The sequence below is a fragment of the Phodopus roborovskii genome, unplaced genomic scaffold (assembly GCF_943737965.1).
Source record: "Phodopus roborovskii unplaced genomic scaffold, PHOROB, whole genome shotgun sequence".
NCBI classification, from domain to species: Eukaryota; Metazoa; Chordata; class Mammalia; order Rodentia; family Cricetidae; genus Phodopus; species Phodopus roborovskii.
This window is the reverse complement of record NW_026125264.1, coordinates 602,036-622,119: the sequence shown is the minus strand read 5'-3', so window position 1 is coordinate 622,119 and position 20,084 is coordinate 602,036. Positions and strand designations below refer to the sequence as shown.

At 40.4% G+C, this 20,084-nt stretch overlaps 1 protein-coding gene across 1 annotated transcript in view; it reads left to right on the top strand.

Annotated features, from left to right (window-relative positions):
- The first annotated feature begins 1,435 nt into the window (after positions 1-1,435).
- Positions 1,436-20,084, top strand: part of Itch (itchy E3 ubiquitin protein ligase) — a 79,608-nt gene continuing 60,959 nt past the window's right edge. Inside the window, exons 1-3 of the mRNA XM_051192543.1 lie at positions 1,436-1,541; positions 6,303-6,379; positions 14,620-14,710. Of these exons, the coding sequence (XP_051048500.1) occupies positions 14,641-14,710 (70 nt within the window). The 5' untranslated portion in view covers positions 1,436-1,541; positions 6,303-6,379; positions 14,620-14,640. The remainder of the gene's footprint in view (positions 1,542-6,302; positions 6,380-14,619; positions 14,711-20,084) is intronic.

The window sequence follows — 20,084 nt, the reverse complement described above, 5'->3', positions numbered from 1 at the left end:
CACTGCCCCCCACACCCCATATGCTCAAAAACCCTTAATATTTTATAGTATACCTGGTGACAAGAATTACCTAGACTCCCCTAGAGCACACTACCCTCTCAATACTGGGAATAGAATCTTGGGCCTCACCAGTGCTAGGCAAGTGCTCTACCAGTGAGTGACATCCTTACCCTTACAGCATAATTCCTAACAGGGTAAACATGGGTTGGAAGTGCAGACGAACTTTTAAATACCTCAAAACCAAACCAAATACCCTAAAACCCAGAGTTCACTGTGCAACCCCAAGAACTCTCTATTTAGACCTGGATAACCGTGAACTTCTGGAGATCCAGCTGTCTTTATCTTCTCACTGAACCTGAAAGCTTGCTGTGTGGTCTTGGCTGGCTGACTAGGGAGCTCCTGCCTCTGGCCCCAATGCTGCAGGGTGGTTTATGCCAGCTTGTACATGGACCCTGGGGATTCAATTCACATCCTTGTGTTTGAATGGCAAATGCTCTTCCCAGCACACATACACACACACACACACACACACACACACACACACACACTAAATAAACTCTCCTAGCACATAATGCAGAATACAGTAGCTTCAGAGGTACTTCAAAAAGTGTAAGTGACTTCCTAGATGGGTTCCTTACAAGGAAACAGGCTAAACAATAGTGGCCAAGATGGATAATTATCAAACGGTTAAGTAGTGCCTCTGTTTGCACAGCCTATTAATTCTCACAAACACTTCCGAGGGAGGTTGAGGATAGGCTTAGATGCACTTATCCTACATGCAGCTTAATTTAAGCATCTGAAAAAGATAACAAATGGCATTTTTCTCATAGTTTTGTGGTAAGGATCAAGAAGTATGTTTTTCATATTTTAGAACTCCTGCCGCGTTGGCTCTGTCAAGCTGTCACCCTCCTAAGAACGCCCTGTCAAAAAGGTGTAGAAAAGAGAATTTGAACCCAATCAGTGTAATTCCAGAAGGATCGAACTGGCTCAGTGGTTCTCAAATTGTGATCCCTGCTGTCAGTAGTATCACTGGAGAACTTGTTAGAAATGCAAATTATAAAACACTCCCCACCCCATCCCAGATCTACTGAGTCAGAAGCTGGCGGTGGGGGCTCAAAAGTCTGTTTTTAAAAGCTGTTCAAGGAATTCTAAGGCACGCTAGAGTTTGGTAACAGTCTTTAGAGGTTTTGGCAGGGGTGGAGAGTGGGATAGGGTAGGGGGTGGGTGGTGAGGAGAAGTGTTTAAAAAAAAGGGAAGAAAGTAAGGAATGGAAAAAAGGAAGAAGGGGAGAAAAAGATGAAAGAAAACAAAAAAAGCCTTGGAGATGTAGAGAACAAGACTGGGTCCTCTTCACCTGGAGGTGAGGAAAATGATTTAGCAGGCTGGCGCGCAAGGCCTGCTGGGGCCTGTAGTCCCGAGTGCGCCTTAGGGGGCGCGCCTGCGCACTGGGTGCGAACTCGCTCTAGTCGCTGTAGTCGGGGCTCGGGACCGGCTGCCATCTTAGTGGAGGGACTGAGGAGTCGTCGCCGCCCCGAGTCCCGGTAAACACCCGCGGGCGGACTGGGGGCAGTTCTGTGGTTAGGAGGGAGCTTGGCATGGGGAAAGGCATGGAGAGTGCGAGGGGTAGAGGAGTGCGGCGCGTTAGTCGGGACCCAGAGCCGAGGCTGCTCTTCCCGCAGCCGGTGTCCGTGGGGGGCGCCCGGAGCTGCGACTGGTGGCCCGAGCCGGGCGGAGGGTGGGTCAGTGGGACGAGCCGAGCGGCTAGTGTCTGGCCTAGGCGCCACAGCCGGGGGCCCCGCGAACCCAAGTTGGAAGAGAGCCGAGCCGAGGCGGACGTGGGCAGGGTCCAGCCCCGAGCCCCGCTGTCGCGCCGGGGGGCTCCTCTCCCGCGGCTCGGCCTACGCGCGGGGCCCGGTGGCAGCGGCCCGCCCGAGCGACGTGGCCCTTTGAGGGGCGGCGGCCGGGCCCACCTGCCACCTGGCAGGCTCCCCCGAGACTTTTCCAAGCTCCCACTCGCGGAGGACCTTCTCCCGTGGCTGCTCCCCTTCCTAGTCTTTCACTCCCCTCCTCCCTCCATTGTCCCCACTCATGGTGGTCCCGGCCCAGGCCCGAGCCGCCGACTTTTGCGGACGTGGAGCTGTCACTGTCCTTCCTTTCAAGAGCGTACTTTTCTTTAGCGAAGAAAAAGTAGAGGTGAGCGTATTTGAAGGGTCGAAGCCCGATGAGGACATGACTTTAAAGTAGAAGACTCGAGTTTTGAGACATGGCTCCGGGCTGCAACTTCAAAAGAGGAAAAAATATGTAAGAGTCAGTGCACCGGAGAGGTAGGCATTGGGCCTAAAGTTAGATATGTGACCAGGTAAACTTTCGGGATACCCGAAACTGATGGTTCCCCAGACACTGGTTTTCTTGGTTGTGTGAGAATCGTAATCTTGTTGAATTTTCTGCTTCTCTCTAACAGTTGTAGTGAACTTGTCTGAAGGGAGGAATGGGGAGAAAAGCAAGAGGTTTTTTTTTCCCCTTCAAAGTTACAGAACACAATCTAGCCATCCATCATTGTACTCTTAAGTGCGGTGCTTCTCCTGTATCTGTGAGATCTTATTAAAACAGGTGAAGGCCGTGTATGTTCACTCAGGGTTGGCAACTGGCAACTGGTTCTCATCCGAAACAAACTTTTTTTTTTTTTCTGGAGGGGGGCAAATTTGATGAGATTCAGCCTTGTGTATCACAGGTTTTTTCCAAGGCTTAATTTTCCAGGTTTTAGAAAAGATGAAACACTCTTTTGAACAGTGAGTGTACTTTGTGTGTGTGAACTCATGAATTCAGACTTTAGACTAGACGTCAACAAGGATATAATATGAAACCAAAAGCAAGTATTCTAGAGTAAGTAAATTTATTCTTTTAAAAATAGCTTTACATCATTAAGAGACAGACTGACCCATGATCCCAAAACTTGTCCATTGGCATAGTTACAAGAGCTTTTAATCTTTTTTGTTTTGAGACATTATCTTGCTATATAGCTTTGGAATACACTATGTAAACTTAGACTGACATCACATTTAATTGTATCTTCCTGTCTCTGCCTCATAGGAGCTGGAGTTATAGGTACATGCCAACATGATGGGCACAGGAGAAACTTTTAGATTTGTTAATATGTGTGTGTATGCCATGATTTGAGTTGGAGGTGAGAAGGTAACCCTCAGGAGTGTTTCCTCCTACTCTGTGGGTTCCAGGGATCAAACTCAGGTCATCAGGCTTGTATAGCAAATGTTTTTCTCAATGAACTATTCTGCTGAACCAGAAGAATGTTTTTTTTTTTTTTTGGGGGGGGGCACAGGCTTTCTCTGTATAGTCCTGGCTGTCCTGGAACTCACTCTGTAGTGAGGCTGACCTTGGTTGGACCTGCCTCTGCCTCACAAGTGCTGGGATTAAAGGCCTGCACCACCACTGCACAGCTCAGGACAGATTTTGTTTTGTTTTTGTTTTTAGAGACAGGGTTTCTCTGTATTGCTTTGGAGCCTGTCCTGGAACTAGCTCTGTAGACCAGGCTGGCTGTGAACTCACAGAGATTTTCCTGCCTCTGCCTCCCAGGCGCTGGGACTAAAGATGTGCACCACAAACACCCAGCTGACAGATTTCTGTTTTAAAGTAGAATATGCAGCTCAGTTGGTAGAGTGCTTGCTTACCATATACAAGGTCCAGAATTTAAGTCTCAATAGCATTGGGAGGTGAGGTCAATGCTAATTAAGACCCTTTTGGAAAAAAGGGAGATGTTTTCAGGTTTCATTTTTGAGATTGATTTGTAGGTCAGGATTGGCTTCTACTAGTTTATTTGAAAATATGTCTCAGATAGTTGGGTGGTCTTGGGAGCTACTGAGGCAAACAATAGTGTGGCTATACCAAGGACAGCTCAAAAAGCTTTGAGATAGGAAAGGAAGTGGAAGTAACTAGTGTGGTAATTATTGAAGGAAGTGGGAAGACTGGTCTATTAAGGATTAGGCTTGGTGGTGTACTAACTCAAGGTTAGCCTGGTCAATATAGTGAGTTCCAGGTTCACCAGTGCAACATAGTGAGACCTGGTTTCAAACAACAACAACAACAACAAAACAAACAAACAAAAACCTACGCATCTGAGTTCTGTCTAGAGCATTGGTTTTCAAGCATTGGTTGAAGGGTGGTGGTGGTCAGCACAACATGAGGAACTGTGTTAAAGGGTTGTAACATTGGGAAGGTTGAGAACCACCGCTCTAAAGGATAAGTAGGAATATGGCAGAGGCAAGGAAAGGGAAGGCAGTGCAGAAAGGAAATACCTTAATGTCTCAAGGCTGTGTGTCAAGCAGGCAGAATGTGGGAGAAAAGGAGTTCGGTGAGCAGGAAGCAGAGTGGAGGACAGCATTGTGGGACTCAGGGCTAGGAAGGTAAAAGGAGTATCCGTTATAGAAAACTTCTGTGTACAGTGCCAATAGTTTTGAGTTTTATGTTGTTAGAGATAAAGGTTTTGGGGAAAGGAAGTAATGTAAGTAGGTGCTCGTTTTAAAAAGATGACTCTGGGATAAAAGGGAAAGAGTGAAAGTGTTGCAGAAGTCTCCCTTGTAAGTGACAGATGCTGGCCTTGGAGGTGGACTGACTAAGGGGTTGCCATGTTTTTTGATAGGATTGTTTTAGGGCTGGTCTGGTTAAAGGGTTCTTTTTCTCTTGTAGTCATTAGCCTATTTGAGAAATTAGAGCTAGATCAGATGCAGTCTGGAAGTGAGCTTGAGTTTTGCTATGTGACTGTCAGCACATCAATCCATGTTTGCTCAATGTATTTTCCTTCTAGTCACAGAAACTTAGTTCTTGAGTTTTCCAGTTGGAAGAGATTGTTTACTTTATAGTGGCAAATATGTTTTAGGTTGTAGGCCAACTTTGGTTGGAAATAGCTTCTGGAAGTACTTACTGTTAGGGAGGATCCCGGCCAATCCATGCCGCCGTGTGAAGTCCTCATCCCCCCCCTCCCCAAAACAAAAGTGGATTCTGGTTTTATTACTTCTCTCAGGAGTTATGTTATGATTGATGACTGATATCTCTAGTGAACAGTTATCTAGTAGGTAGTCTGTATGTGTGCATGCACACACATACATATGCCATATACATAGTATTTTACTGGCCCAGTCTCTTAGCTTTCTGTTTTTGTTTTTGAAGATAGGGTCTCACTCAGTATGTAGACCAGGCTGATGTTGAACTCATAGAGATCTATCTGTCTGGCCTATATAGCTAGTTTCAGGTGAACCAGATATACATAGTGAGAGCTTGTCTCAAAGAAGAAGAAAGATATTTTACCTAAAACTAGTTAGAGTCAGAGCTAGAACTAAGACCAAATGCTATAACTCTCATACTCTCCAGTTTACTGAAGTGAGTGTTTGCCACTAAGACATACTGTTGTCAAATGAGGAAAAAATACTTCTACTTATGCCTATTTATTGTATAGACAAGAGGTTAATGACTTTTAGTCTAGAAAGGAGTTCAGTTTACTCGGTTTGACTCAGGAAATTGAGTTAGTACTAACAGGAAACTGCCAGTCTCGAGGCTCAAGGCTCCCTTTCCTTTCTTGTGCCTTACCTCTCTTAGTTTGGGGATTGGTTATAAGAACCAATAAAAACATAAGTTTGTTTTTTCTGTATTTATAGTACATAGTAAATTATGGGTTCATAAAAAGCATTTAGTAAAGACATGCTAACTTTTGTGCTGTGGTACTGATTTTGAGTCAGTATAGATCAGTAAAGGGGCCTTCCCTGGTTGAGAGGTTTGCCCTCATCCAAAAATATTAAATTGTGGCTTTTTTTTTTTTTTTTAAATGAGTAGTAGTACTTATGAGAAGCTGTCCTGGGCCCTGCCCTCTTCCAGTCTAGTAGTGACCGTTGTTGGAAAGCTACTGTCAGCTTGACTCAGTTGCTGCTTTTTAAAACTAATGATACTCAGTGCTTCCCCCCAGCCTGTGTTTCTGTTTCTAGGAGCAACTGACTTGTAGGAATCAACTTTACAGTGCCCCTTAGGGAGAGAATATGTGTATTCAGTTATCCTTATTTTGCAAATGTCCATCATATCCAAGTGAATATAATGAATATAATCCCATACTGTGCAGGAGTCATTTCCCCAGAAGTTTTATCTTATCTGTTCTGTATAAAAAGTCTTTCTTGTGGATTCTTTTTTTGTAGGAGGCTTTATGCTGGGACAAATAAAGACCTTTTTTTTTTTTGAGATTCTCAAGGTTATCATGAATCTGTTTAACCAGAGTTCTTTGTTAATGGACCCTTCTTTTTCAGGTAACATGCATTTCACAGTGGCCTTCTGGAAACAACGCCTTAACCCAAAGAAGTGACTCAACCAGTGAGAACTTCAGGTGTGGTGACTTTCCTGTGAGAGACATTTGGGGGCAGTATGGAGCAGAGGGCAGGTCCTGGTCACATAACTGCTGTGGAGATGAAGAGCTGTGTGGGAGAGGATGTTAGTTACTGGTTACATCAATTGGCTTTTCCCACTTGTGCTGTGTTATAAATATTTATCCCCTTAAACATGTCCAAACATATACATGTGGTGGTTAAAAAGTGGAGAAATTGCTGGGTGGTGGTTGTGCATACCTTTAATCCCAGCACTCAGAAGGCAGAGTACTCTGAGTTCAAGGTCAACTCTGAGTTCCAGGACCACCAGGGATGTGTAGAGAAACCCTGTCTCTAGGGAGAGGAAAAAAAAAAAAATAGAAGAATTCATAAGAATGCAATATAGTATAGTATAGAATAGAAAAAAAGGTCTGGGCTCTGATTTGATGTTGCACTGACAGTCTATGTTACTTTAGTCATTTTCTTGCCTGCCTCAGGTTATCTATCTTTATGTATAGATATATTAATTCTTTTCTACCTCCCTGGGATTATTGTGAGGACCAAATAAAAAATACCTGTTAAATATTCAGTATCAAGAATAAGTGCTGGAGATGTATATATGTCTACATGTGTGTTTGTGTTTGCAGGTATAACTGAAAGGAATTATATAAGGGGCTGGAGATGTGTGTGTGTGTGTGTGTGTGTGTGTGTGTGTGTGTGTGTATAGTGCAGGTGTAACTGAAAGGAATTATAATCACTACCTCTGAGAAATACCTGTATTGCTATTGGTTTGTTGCAGTAGTGTTTACAACCGCCAAGATAATAGAAACATAGACATGTCTGTTAATAGGTAAATGGGTAAATGTGAACTTTTATATTTTATATACACAAACATGCACAATGTGATATATATGTGTAATAGGAAGTTCTACTTAAAATAGAAGGAAATCTGCCCTTTTAGGATAGCATAGATGAACCTGAAAGAAATCATGTCAGATAAATCAGTGCACAGACAAATGTATGATCTCACTTATATATAGAATAAAGTCACTCTTAGAATTGGAGAGAAGGTTGCTACCAAGAATTAGTAACAAAAAATGGGGAGATGTTGATCAAAGGAAACAAACTTAGAAGATGAATAAAATTTGAAAACCTGTTGGGCATAGTGGCTAATAACTGTAATCCCAGCTCTTGTAAGACCAAAGTAGGAAGCTTGTGAGTTTAGCCTGGGCTACTTGGCAAGGCTTTTTCTCCCCTTGTCCCCTTCAAAACCCAGTAATAATGAGGGACTTGAAATTCACTAAAAGAGTAAAATTTGAGCTGTGGAAGTGGCTTGTTTGGTGTAGTGTCTGCCTTACAAGCATGAGGGCCTGAGTTTGGGATACCAGAGCCCACCTAAGAAGCCAGCACAGTGGCTTGTGCCTGTAACTCCCCCACTGGGGAGTGTGGAACAGAGAGACAAATCTCTAAACTTATTCACTAGTCTGTCTAAAAGAATCAGTGGGCCTCAGGATCAGTGAGAGACAGATTCTGTCTCAAAAACAAAAGGTGTAAAACTGAGGAGAGAGCTGGACAGTTGCTTATGGAGCTAAAGCCATGTAGCTATGTTAAATGTGCCCTCTTCTCTGAGTCCTTCCTTTTCCTTTATCTCCTTCTAAATCATGCTTTTCCTGATACTCTCCCTTCCTTCCTTCCTTTCTTCCTTCCTTCCTTTTTTTTTTTAAGTTATAACTCCTTCCCTGATATTTTTCCATGCTGTTGATGGCTAACCTGTATTGCTAAACAGGTTTAAATAGCATGGCTTTTCTCTTCCTCTTTGTCATTTCCCTTTTGACAGATGCTGAAATTTGGACCTTGTTCTGGTATCTTTCTTTTTAAAATTCTAATAAAATTGCCCTCAGGCTTAAAAGATAGGAAGCAAGCAAGCAAACTGACATCTGTCTACCTCTAGCCTCTATACTCATGTATACAAAATGCATACATCATACACCACATGCATGCACAAGTGAGCACACACACACACACACACACACACACGAAGAGAGAGGGAGAGAGAGAGAGAGAGAGAGAGAGAGAGAGAGAGAGAGAGAGAGAGCTTCCAGTGAGATGGGGCAGCAAATGATAAGGGCTTGTTGAACAACATAATGACCTGAGTTAGATTCCCAGAACCCATGGTGAAAGGAGAGAACTGACTCCCATAAGTTGTCCTCTTACCACCATATGTATGCACACCCACACTCACACATATACATATACAATGATAATTTTTTTTTTTTTTTAAATAGAAAGGCTGGGTGTTGTAACATTCCCCTTTGTAGAGGCTGGCAAATTTTTATGAGTTCAAGGTCTACATAGTGAGTTCTAGAATAGCCAAAGCAGAAGGATCCAGAGTGTAAGGTTATTCCTGTGGTACACAGTAAGTTTGAGGTAGTCTGGATGATCCAAGCAAGACCTTGTCTTAAAAAAGATGCATATACACAAAAAAAAAAAAAAAAAAAAAAAAAAAAAGGAAGAAGGAAAGAAAGAAAGAGAAGGAAAGAAGGGAGCAAGGGAACAAGGGAAAAGAAAATCAGTTCCTGAGGATCAGTGCCTAACCATAAACTTGAGACTATTGTCAGTCACCATCATCATCATGTCTTTTGGCAAACTCAGTCATGCTTTGTCTCCACTGTGAGCATTAATGTTCATTGTTCTCTCACCTGTGTGACCTTTTGATTTAGTTTGTGTTTGTGTTAACTAGTTGCCCTTTAATGCTTACGACAGAAGAAGGCTTTGATAGGTTTATGTAAAGGAATCTCACTTGCTATAATCAGATGCTTGCTTAACTGTGCTCTTTTTGATAGTTATGGAGAGAAAGGATGTGATTTGTGAAAGATAAAGGAGATGAGTACAAGGGAGAGTAGTTAAATGAGATTGCAAAGAAGTTGCTTCAGATTGTTAGAAGGCATGAAAATGAAGTATATAGACTTTAAAAGGAGGAAAAGAAGCTGTTACCTGCAATAAAGAAGCAAATCAGCTTCTATTCCTTCAATGATGGCCTATCTTACCAGAAATAAAGAAATTTCCTAGAAAAGAAATGTACTGGGAAAGATTGTTTTTGTTTCCAAGGATCTTGAAAATGTTCCTCAGAATAGCCATTTTACTCCAGTTCACAGAGAATTCTTTTTGGAAAGATATCCGAGAGACTTGTGTGGTAGTTTTTATATTCAGTAATCTTGGGCAGTTGATTTAAATCTCTCAGAGTCTAATAACCTCTCTCTACCAATAAATAAATGAGTGAATGAATGAATGAATGAAAAGATAGGTTAAGCCGAGGCCTTAAACTCACTGTAGCTAAGGACTACCTTGAAGTTTAATCCTCCCAAGTGCTGGGATTCCAAGGGTGCCCCACTCTGTCCCTGTCTACTGAGTTTGCTTGTGACCTCTCAGATGCCTTCTTGTCCACTCTCTGATTATACTTTGTGATTCATGTGCTGAGTCAGTACATTTTTTTGTTTTTTTTTTTTCAAGACAGGTTTCTCTGTGTAGTATTGTAGACTAAGCTGGTCTCGAACTCACAGAGATCTGCCTGCCTCTGCCTCCTGAGTTCTGGGACTAAAGGCATGCGTCACTATTGACTGGCTGAGTCACTACCTTTTTAGTACTTTATTGACCTCATGATATAGGACTAGTATCAGTAACATAAGAATTTTTAATATTCACTGTTTTACAAATGAGAAGCTGAGCCAGCTATAATCCTAGCACTTGGAGGCAGAGGCAGGTAGAGATCTCTGAGTTTGAGGCTAGCCTAGTCTGCCTGGTCTACATAGAGAGATCCTGTTGTAGCACAAAAAAATAAAAGATCCAGAGACAAATATTGGGGTTCAAGCTTCATGCTGAAGATCAGAGAAGCAAAGCTGCCAAACCAGTAGATCTTACTCCTCTATCTTACCCCTCTCTACCCAGCTGAAATGGCAGTCCTGTCTCCACAAATCGTCAGAAGTAAAAGTCTGTCAGATCCTGTTTCTACCTTTTACTCCTTTCTCCACCCAGTCACATAACTCCTTACACCACCTCCCTAGTGCTGTGATTAAAGGTGTGTGATCCCAGGTGCTGATATCAACTTTGTGTGAGCTGTTCTCTTTAGGACTGAACCAATTTCATGTAGTCAGTGTGGCCTTAAACTAACAGAGATCAGTCTAGCTCTTAATCCTGAGACCTGGGATTAAAGGTGTGTATCATCACCTCCTAGCTCTATGGCTGCTGGGATTAAAGGTGTATATCATCACTGCCTGACATCTATGGCTTGTGGCTGACTTTGCTTTCTGAATCCTCAGGCAAGCTTTAATAAATCATAAATAATACATCACCAACCCTGCCTTAAAAAAAAAAAAAAGAGGCCACATTGTCTTAATTTCTGCTTTAAACTTTGGCACAAAGACTGGAAGGAAGCAAAGCAAAGCATAAAAATATTAGTGTGTTCTGTTATTTTTTTTTTGAAAGAGGGTCTCATGTAACCCAGGCTGGCCTCTAAATTGCTTTGTAACTGATGAGCCTCATGCATTTACCTCCCAGTGCTGAGATTATAGACATGGACCACAACACTGGTTTAAATTGATAATACTTAGCAAGTATTTGTTGAGCTGTTTCTGTATTAGGTCCCAAGGATCTTCCTGCTTTAAGGACTTTGCTAGTTTTGGCTTTTTTGTTTGTTTGTTTGTTTGTTTTTTTTTTGGTTTTGTTTAGAAAAACAAAGCTGTTTGCCAGCAGTCACACTTCAATATAATAAGTATTATTAAAAGCTTGCCTGGAATTGAAATTTAAGATGCTTATCTCTTGTTTCCTGGTTTCTTTAAAATAACTGAATATATTCTGCTAAGTATCAACCTGGGCTATATTTTTTTTAAAAAAATAGTGAGGTGTGGGTCTGGGAGTGTAGGTAGAGAACCACTGAGCATTTATTCACAAAGCCTTTGGTTCTGCCCACAACATGGCAGAGTGATCCTAGCCCTCAGGAGAGTCAGAAATTCATGGTCGTTTTCAGTTATATAGCAAGTTTGAGCCTCTTGGGTCTACATGAGACCCTTCTCAAGAGAGGAAAAGAAGAGAGATAAGCAAGAAGAAAAAGCAGTGTTTGCTAGGAAGAAACTTCCAATTCCCACATCTAGAAATGTTCTTCTAATATTTAGATATTTTTCTATTCTAGAAAAGAGCATTTTCATACCCTACCACTTATAGTAAGAACTCCTACAATATTGAGCTTAGCCACAGAAAAACTAACAGTGGCTTGCTTGTTTTTGGTTTTGTTTGTGTGTGTTTGTGTATGTTGAATGTACACATGTGTGTGCCTATACTCAAAGGACATCGGGTGTTACATCACTCTGTACTTTATGCCCCTGATATAGAGTCCTCACAAAATTTAGAGCTAGGCTGGCTGCTGGCAAGCCCCAGCTATCCTCTTGTCTGTGCTCCTTACAACACTGATGTTTGAGGCATGGTCATGCCTGACTTTTTATGTGGGTGCTTTGGTTTGAACTCAGTTTCTCATGCTTGTGCACAGCAAGTGTTTTATCCACTAAACTGTTCTTCAGCCCCACAATAAAGTTGCTTTCTGAGGAAATAGATACTATTTTATTGGGTTTCATACTTTATGAAAGAAAACTTTTTTTCCCCGAGACAGGGTTTCTTTGTGAAACAACTTTGGCCACCCTGGAACTCACCCTATAGACCAGGCTGACCTCAAATTCAGAGATCTTCTTGTGTCTGCTTCTCGAGTGCTGGATTAAAGGGGTGCACCACCACTGCCCAGCAAAACTTTTTTTATACACAAATTATGTATTTATTTATGTGTGTGTGTGTGTGTGTGTGTGTATGTGCACGCTTGCATGAGCACTACAGTGCATGTGTAGAGGTCAGAGTATAACTCTGTAACTTTGGAAGCTGTCCTGGAACTTGCTCTGTAGTCCAGGCTGGGCTTGAACTCAACAGAGATCTGCCTGCCCCTGCCTCCCGAGTGCTGGGATTAAAGGTGTGCACCACCACCTGGCTCATTATTTATTAAAGTATTTAGCGTGTGTGTGTGTGTGTGTCTGTGTGTGTGTGTGTGTGTGTGTGTGTATGTATGTGTGTTTATGGAATGCATATGCATTTGGGTGCCTTCAGAGGCCAGAAGAAGATGTTCATTATAGGTAGTTGTGAGCTTTCTGACATAGATGTTAGCAACTGAACTCTGATCTCTGTCAGAGAAACAAGAAATCTCAATTACTAAACTATCTCTCCTCCATTGTTTTTTTTGTTTTGTTTTTTGAGGCAGGGTTTCTCTGTGTAGCTTTGGCTATCCTGGAACTCACTCTGTAGACTAGGCTGGCCATGAACTCAGAGATCTGTCTGCTTTTGCTTCCTGTGTGCTGGGATTAAAGGCATGTGCCATATTACTCCTGGCTCTCCATAATCTTTATAGTTGGCTTTAAAAAAAATTTTTTTTTCTTTTTGAGACTAGAGTTTCATGTAGCTAAGGCTAGCTTCTAACTGGCTGCATAGCTAACTTCTGATTCTATTGCTTCCATTGTTGGAGTCCTGGGATTACAGGACTCACGAATCACCATGCCTGAATTTTGTGTGGTGTTGGGCCTCAATCCAGGGCTTCATATACACTGCCCATGTACTCTGCCAACTGAGTTGTACCCTTAGCCCTCAGTTCTGTTTTTCTGTTCCATTGCTTTGTTTTCTTTTTTCATGAGGAAGTGTTGAACTATTATAGTAGCTTAAGAAGAGTCATATAAAATAAAACATCATATGAAGGAAGTAATAATGAGTAAAAGGAAGAAATAAAATTTAAATTACAAGATTTTCTACTACTCCCACCTATCTTATTTGTAAGATCTCAAGGACTTTTGCTTGAGTGCTTCTGTATTTCCTGATGTTTTTGTTTTGTCATAGATTTGTGTTAAATATGCTTTTGGATATTGAGGACTAGGTAATAAACTACAGAACAATGGTGATGTTTCTGAGGGTTCTTTGGGAATCAGATAGTAGCATCATACAATGCAGAGTTCAAACCCTTATATTATATCTCATTTCTCTTTAATTTAGGTGACTACTAATGACTATGAGATATATTTTATTCAGACTGAAAGGACTCTATCAGTAGAGATACTTAATTTGTAGGCAGCTTGGAAGCAAAATATAAGGAAAATTGTCAAGAATGATTCCAAAGTTTTTAGCTTGAACATCTAGAAGTTAGAATCTAGACCTACTGGTGAAAATTGAGTATTTGAGTAGAGGTCTATAGAAAAGATCAGGAGTTGAGTTTGGGGTATCTTCAGTATGGGGTGTCTTAAGTAACCAAGTGAAGTTTTTTAGGTTTTAGGAGTAAGATCTGGGCCAGAGATTTAGTCGATTGGGTCATGTTTTTATATAGATGCAGTTTAAAGCCCTAAAACCTGATAGTGTCCTCAAGGGAATGAATCTAGAGAGAACCAGTAATTGAGCCTGCATAAGCCAGCATTAGGAGCAGAGAGAAGAAAAAGACACTTAAAAAAATTATTTTCTTTTATGTGCATGAGTGTTTTGCCTGCTTGTATGTCTGCATTCCACTTGTGTACCTGGTGCCTAAGGAGGAAAAAGGGCATTAGGTCTCCTGGAACTGGAATACAGATGGTTCTGATCCTCCATATGGGTACTGAGAACTGAACTGCAGTCCTTAGTAAGAACAGCAAGTGTTCTTAAGCACAGAACCATCTCTTCAGCCCCAAGAAAAGGAATCTTTAAAGAGACTGAGAAGAAATTAACCAGAAGACCATAAACCTAGAAAATGTGTGTGTGTGTGTGTGTGTGCAGGGGTGGGGGGGTTGGGGGATGGGGTGGGCTGTAGAGATGGCTCAGAGGTTAAGAGCATTGACTGCTCTTCTAGAGGTCCTGAATTCAATTCCCAGCAACCACATGGTGGTGCATACCATCTGTAATGAGATCTGGTGTCCTCTTCTGGCCTCTGGCCTGCAGGCCTACATGCAGACAGAACACTGTGTAAATAATAAATAAATCTTTAAGAAAAAAAAGAAAATGTATTTTGGGAACTCAAGGGAAGATTGTTGTTTATATTAGAGGAAGAGATTTCAGTTTTACTGATAATAGAATGAATACTAGAATTGAAAACTGTGTTTAGCATTGTGAATACCATTGATTATTATGAAGCCTTTAGTATGAAAGGCTAGACTATAGCTATTTACATATTTTTAAATGGAAAATTTTGATGCTAATAATATCTCATTTGTCTTGTTTTCAGGTTTGCTGTCTTATTGATGGTATGTCTGACAGTGGATCACAGCTTCATTCAGTGGGTAGCTTAACCATGAAATCACAACTTCAGATCACTGGTGAGGTTTTTTTGTTTTTGTTTTTTTTTTTTTTTTTATGTGTATTAGTGTTTTGCCATGGGAAGTTCTGAGTCTCCTGAAACTGGAGTTACAGACAGTTGTGAGCTGCCATGTGGGTGCTGAGACTTGAACCTAGGACCTCTGGAAGAGCAGTCACTGCTCTTAACTGCTGAACCATCTCTCCAGTTCCCATTGTTAAGTCTTAAAAACTGCCTCCTCTATTAAAAAATAATCAGTGGTTCAGAGTACTTTCTGCTCTTCTAGAAGACCCTGGTTCAGGTTCCAATACCCACATCATACATGGAGACTCACAACCCCAACTCCAGAGGACCCAGTAACTTCTTTTGACCTCTGAGGACACCTGCAGTCAGAGGTGTCATTCACTTACATACATGTACATGCATCTCAGTTTTAAAACATAGTCTAAAATTTTCTTTTTAAATATGAGAACAAAATCTTTAGTGGACTGTTATATTACAGGTACCAAGTCAGTATTTGGTGAATGAATATTTGAACAGAATGTTGAGATACATAAAAATCATTTTTGCCTCAAGACATTTTATAGATCCATTCTCCTTCATTAAACTGGTATCTAGGTAATTACTGTTGATTATTAATAATTTTATTGAGCTATAGACATAATAGAGCCATTATCACCACTTACCCTTTTAAATTTTTAATTTTCCCTCCCCGTCTAACTTCTGTGTTCTTCCCTACGCAATTGTATGACCTCTTCTTTAATTATATTGTTTTATACACACACATACTACAGAACACACCCTTGTTGTTGTTATTGTGTTGTTGTTGTTGTTGGTGGTGGTGGTGTTATGTATGTTTAGGGCTGACTACTTGGAGTTGGATAATTATCAGTGTGCTCATTCCTAGAGAAGACTGATTCTCCTTCTCTTAGGTCATTAATTGTCGGTGGCTTTTCATCTAGGGGTGGGTCTTAGAAGATTTTTCCCAAACCATGTTGGTGTTGGCTGATATTGTCATTGTGCAGGCCTTATTTAGGGGACGTATTGTTGAGATTTAATGGGTACAGTTCCCCTCTCATATATAGAAGACACTGTGTTGCAGTTCACTCTTCTGGCTTTTCAAAGTTTTCTGCTCCCTCTTCTGCATTGTTCCTTGAGTCTTAGGTATAAGGTTGTGTTGTAGATGTAGCAATTGGAGTTGGGCACCCTATGGTTAATTATTCTCTGAATTTTGACCAATTGTGGATTTCTGGATGGTCCCTATCTGCTTCAAAAGAAAGCTACTTTTTTTTTTTTTTTTTTTTTTTTTTGGTTTTTTCTTTTTCTTTTTTTTGAGACAAGGTTTCTCTGTGTATCTTTGGAGCCTGTTCTGGAACTCACTTTGTAAACCAGGTTAGCCTTGAACTCAGAGAGATTCTGCCTGCCTCTGCCTCTCAAGTGCTAAGATTAAAGGTGTGCCCCACCATTACTTGCTGAAGCTACTTTGTTAAAGGTGAAAATACACTTATTTGTGGACAGAAGTAAGTAAGTACTTAGAATGCAATATGGAATAACACTATATTAGGAAAGTTACAGTAGTAGGTTTTCCTCTAGGGTCCATGACCTCACTAACCACAGGTAGTTGGCTAGGTTTGTGGTAGCAGGCATGAATTCTCTCCAATTGAGTTTGCCTTAAATTAAATGGCTGTTGGTTACCCCTAAGATATGTGTCACTATTGTACTCTTGTGGGTATCTGGATGTGCTCGTCATTGTTATGGTTCACAGGTTTTACATTAGGGTAGAACTATTGATTGCTTTTCTCTCCTAGCAGCTTGTTAGCATCTTTGGATACTGTGAGAGAGAGCTAGTCTATAGGGAAGAGACTTCCAGGTCAGTTCCAGCTTGATTCTTCCAATTCCTGTGTCTAAAGTGAAATGAGTGTGTTAGTAGTGTCTTTAGCAATAGGGTCTTGTCTTTAAGTTCTGATAGGCCAGTTAGAGCAATGGCAATAGCCTCTACTGTTTTTTGGGAGTCCCTTGGACTCTCCTGACCAACAGCTGAAAGGGAGGTTTCTCTATCTTATCTGGGGCTTTTGTTAGATGTCTATTGCTCTTAGGGGGAAATGGCATAATTTCATTTAAAAATGCATATATGTGTGTGTATATACACTTACATATAATGTGTGTATGGGCTGTATATGCTTATTTATGTTATATATGATATATATTAAGTCAACATGCAATGTTTCCTTATGACTTTTTCAAATCTTCTTAATGTTATTTATTCTTCTTTTCCTTCCCTCTTTCTCTGTATTGCCTCTCTTTTTTCTCTCATTTCCCACTTCATAGAACCCATGTCCTGCTATTCTCTTTAGAGCTCTTCCTCCCACTCTGCCCCCATGATCCCTTTTACTTTCTTGGTTTCTGCAGCTATACCAAAAATTATATACTCATATCTAAAGATTCAGAGATGGGATGGTCCACAAGTAAGAAAGAACATGTAGCTGTCACCTTTCTGGGTCTAGGTTAACTCACTCAGGATGATTGTTTAAAGGTCTATCCATTTACTTGCAAATTGCATGATTTCACTTTTCTTTACAGTGAATAGAATTCTATTGTATAAGTGTACAACATTTTCATTAGTTGAACATGTAGATTATTTCCATTTTCTTGCTATTGTGAGTGGAGCAGTAGTAAAAATGACCTAGCAGGTATCTGGAAAGTAGTTTGTCGAATCCTTTGTGCATATGCCAAGGAATAATATAGCTTGATCCTATGGTATATCTACTTTTTAGAGAATTCTTTATGCTGATTTTCATAGTGGCAGTGCCAGTTTGCAGTTCCACCAACAATGTAATTTCTCTTTGCCCACATCTTCCCTAGCACTTGTGTTAGTTTATTTATTTGTTTTTGTTTTATCTTAGTCATTATAATTGATTGGGGTAAGTAGAAATCTCAGAGTGGCTTTGGTTTTCATTTCTCAAATTGCTGATGATTCTGAACACTTTTTCTTTTCTTTTTTTTTTTTTTTTTGTTTTTGCTTTTTGTTTTTCCAGGCAGAGTTTCTCTGTGTAGCTTTGGAGCCTGTCTTGGCCCATACTCTGTAGATCAGGCTGGCCTTGAATTCACAGAGATCGCCTGCCTCCGTCTGCCAATTCCTGGGATTAAAAGTGTGTGCCACCACTGCCCAGAAATGCTGAAAACTTTTATTTCTTAGTCATTTTTATTTCTTTTGAGAAGTCTGTGTTTAGACCCATAGCTTTGAGGTCTTCATTTATACTGGATATTAATCCTTTATCAGATCTATAGTTTGTAGGTGGAATTTTCCTGTCTCAGAGCTGCTCAGTCCCAAATACCCAGCAGTCTCTTCACAAATTGCCACACAGAGACTTAAAATTACTTACAAATGCTTGACCAATAGCTCAGGTTTATTGTTATCTAGTGCTTACATTTTAAGTAAGCCTGTATCCCTTATTTACTATCTGCCATGTGGCGGCACCTTTTCTCAGTAAGGTGTGTCCATCTTGCTCTGTCCTTGTCTAACCAGTATCTCCTGACTCTATCCTTCTCCTTCCCATCATCCTTAGTTTGGTCACTCTGCTTGGCTATTGGCCAATCAGCGTCTTATTAAACGAATTTCAGCCACAAATCTTTACAGTGTACAGAAGATTATTCCATAGCAATAGTTGGCAAAAATTCTCTTCCTCTTCACTCAGTTGATTGTTTCCTTTGCTATACAAAAGACAGTTTTATAAGGTCCCATTTAGCAATTGTTGGCCTTACTTAATTCAGGAATAAATGGAGTCTTGTTCAGAAAGTCCTTTCTTACATCTTTATCTTGTAGGTTACTTCTCCATGATCTCTTCCAGCAGTTTCAGTGTTTTAGGTTTCACATTCACAGGATTAAAATCTTTGATCCATTCTCCCCCCCCCCCCTTTTTCAAGACAAGGTTTCTCTGTGTAGCCCTGGCTGTTGCTCTGTAGACCAGGCTGGCTTTGAATTCACAGAGATCTGCCTGCTTTTGCCTCCCAAGAGTGCTGGGATTAAAGGCTTGTGCCACAAACTCCTGGCTTGATCCATTTTTCAACATGGGTTGAAAACTTCCCTCTTAGAACTGCTTTTAATGTGTCCCAAAGGTTTTGTTGTGTTTTCTTTTTCATTTAATTTGAGGAAATTTTTATTTCTTTTTAGATTTCTTCCTGAAGTGTTTCTTTGACTGATCCATCATTCAATAATCTGTTTTTTTCCAGTAATCTGTTTAATGTCCATTAATTTATGTAATTATTAGAGGATCACTTGATGTTTATTTAAAGCTTTATTGTATTATTGTCAGATAGTATCCACAGAGTCGTTTCAGTTTTTCTTAATTTGTTTGGCTTTGTTTTTTCTCCTGAGATCATGTTCTATGATGTTAAGTGGAATATTCTGTAGATATGTTAGGTCCATTTGATGTGTCACTCTGTTTTTATTTACTTTGTGTTTTGTTTAGTTTTCTTAGACAAGGTTTCCTGGCTCAGTCTGGTGCCAAATATGATTTGCAGCCCTTGCTTCCCTCCTAAGTGCTGGGATTGCAGACATGCCGCCAAGCCTGCTTTAACATTTTAGAATGATTTTTGTCTCTCCAGAAAGAATCCTTATGTCCATTAGCATCACGAACCATTTATTCAGTGAGCAGTAACCACAAAGTTAGGCAGCCACTTGCCCATTTTTGTGGATTTGGATCTCTCAATACAATTTATGACGTTTTGTGTCTTCTTTCACTTAACATGTTTTCAGGGTTCATTCATGTCATAGCATATATCAGTACTTCTTTTTATTGCCAAATAACATTCCATTATGTTAATGTATAATATTTATGTATTTCTTACTTGATGAATATTTGGATTGTTTCTTTTGTTTATTTTTACATTTATTTTATGTGTGTGTGTATTTATGTGTGTGTGTTTGATTTCTATGCACATGCAAGTGTACATATGTATGGAAGCCACTGGTGGTTCTCTCCACCATGAGGTTCTTTGGATCAAACTAAAGTCCTCAGCAAACGCCTATGTTCTCTGAGCCATCTTGCTACAGTTCTATTTTTTTAATCTATTATGGATAATACTCTATGAATAATATTATGAACATTTGTACACTTTTTGTGAGGTTGTGTTCTTTCTGTTTACTTGGGTGTATTTGTAGGAGTTGAATTGTTTGTTCATATAGTATTCGTATTTAGCATTTTGAGGATTCCAGGTTATTTTTCATAACAGATGCAACATTATGCAATTTCATCAGCAACATAATAAGTTTCTAATTTCCCCACCTCTTCCCAATGCTTGTCGTCTGTCATTTTGATTGTACCCATTCTGCTAGCTGTGGTTTTTTTTTTTTCCTGATAGCTAGTGATGCTCAGCATGTTTTTGTGTACTTGTTG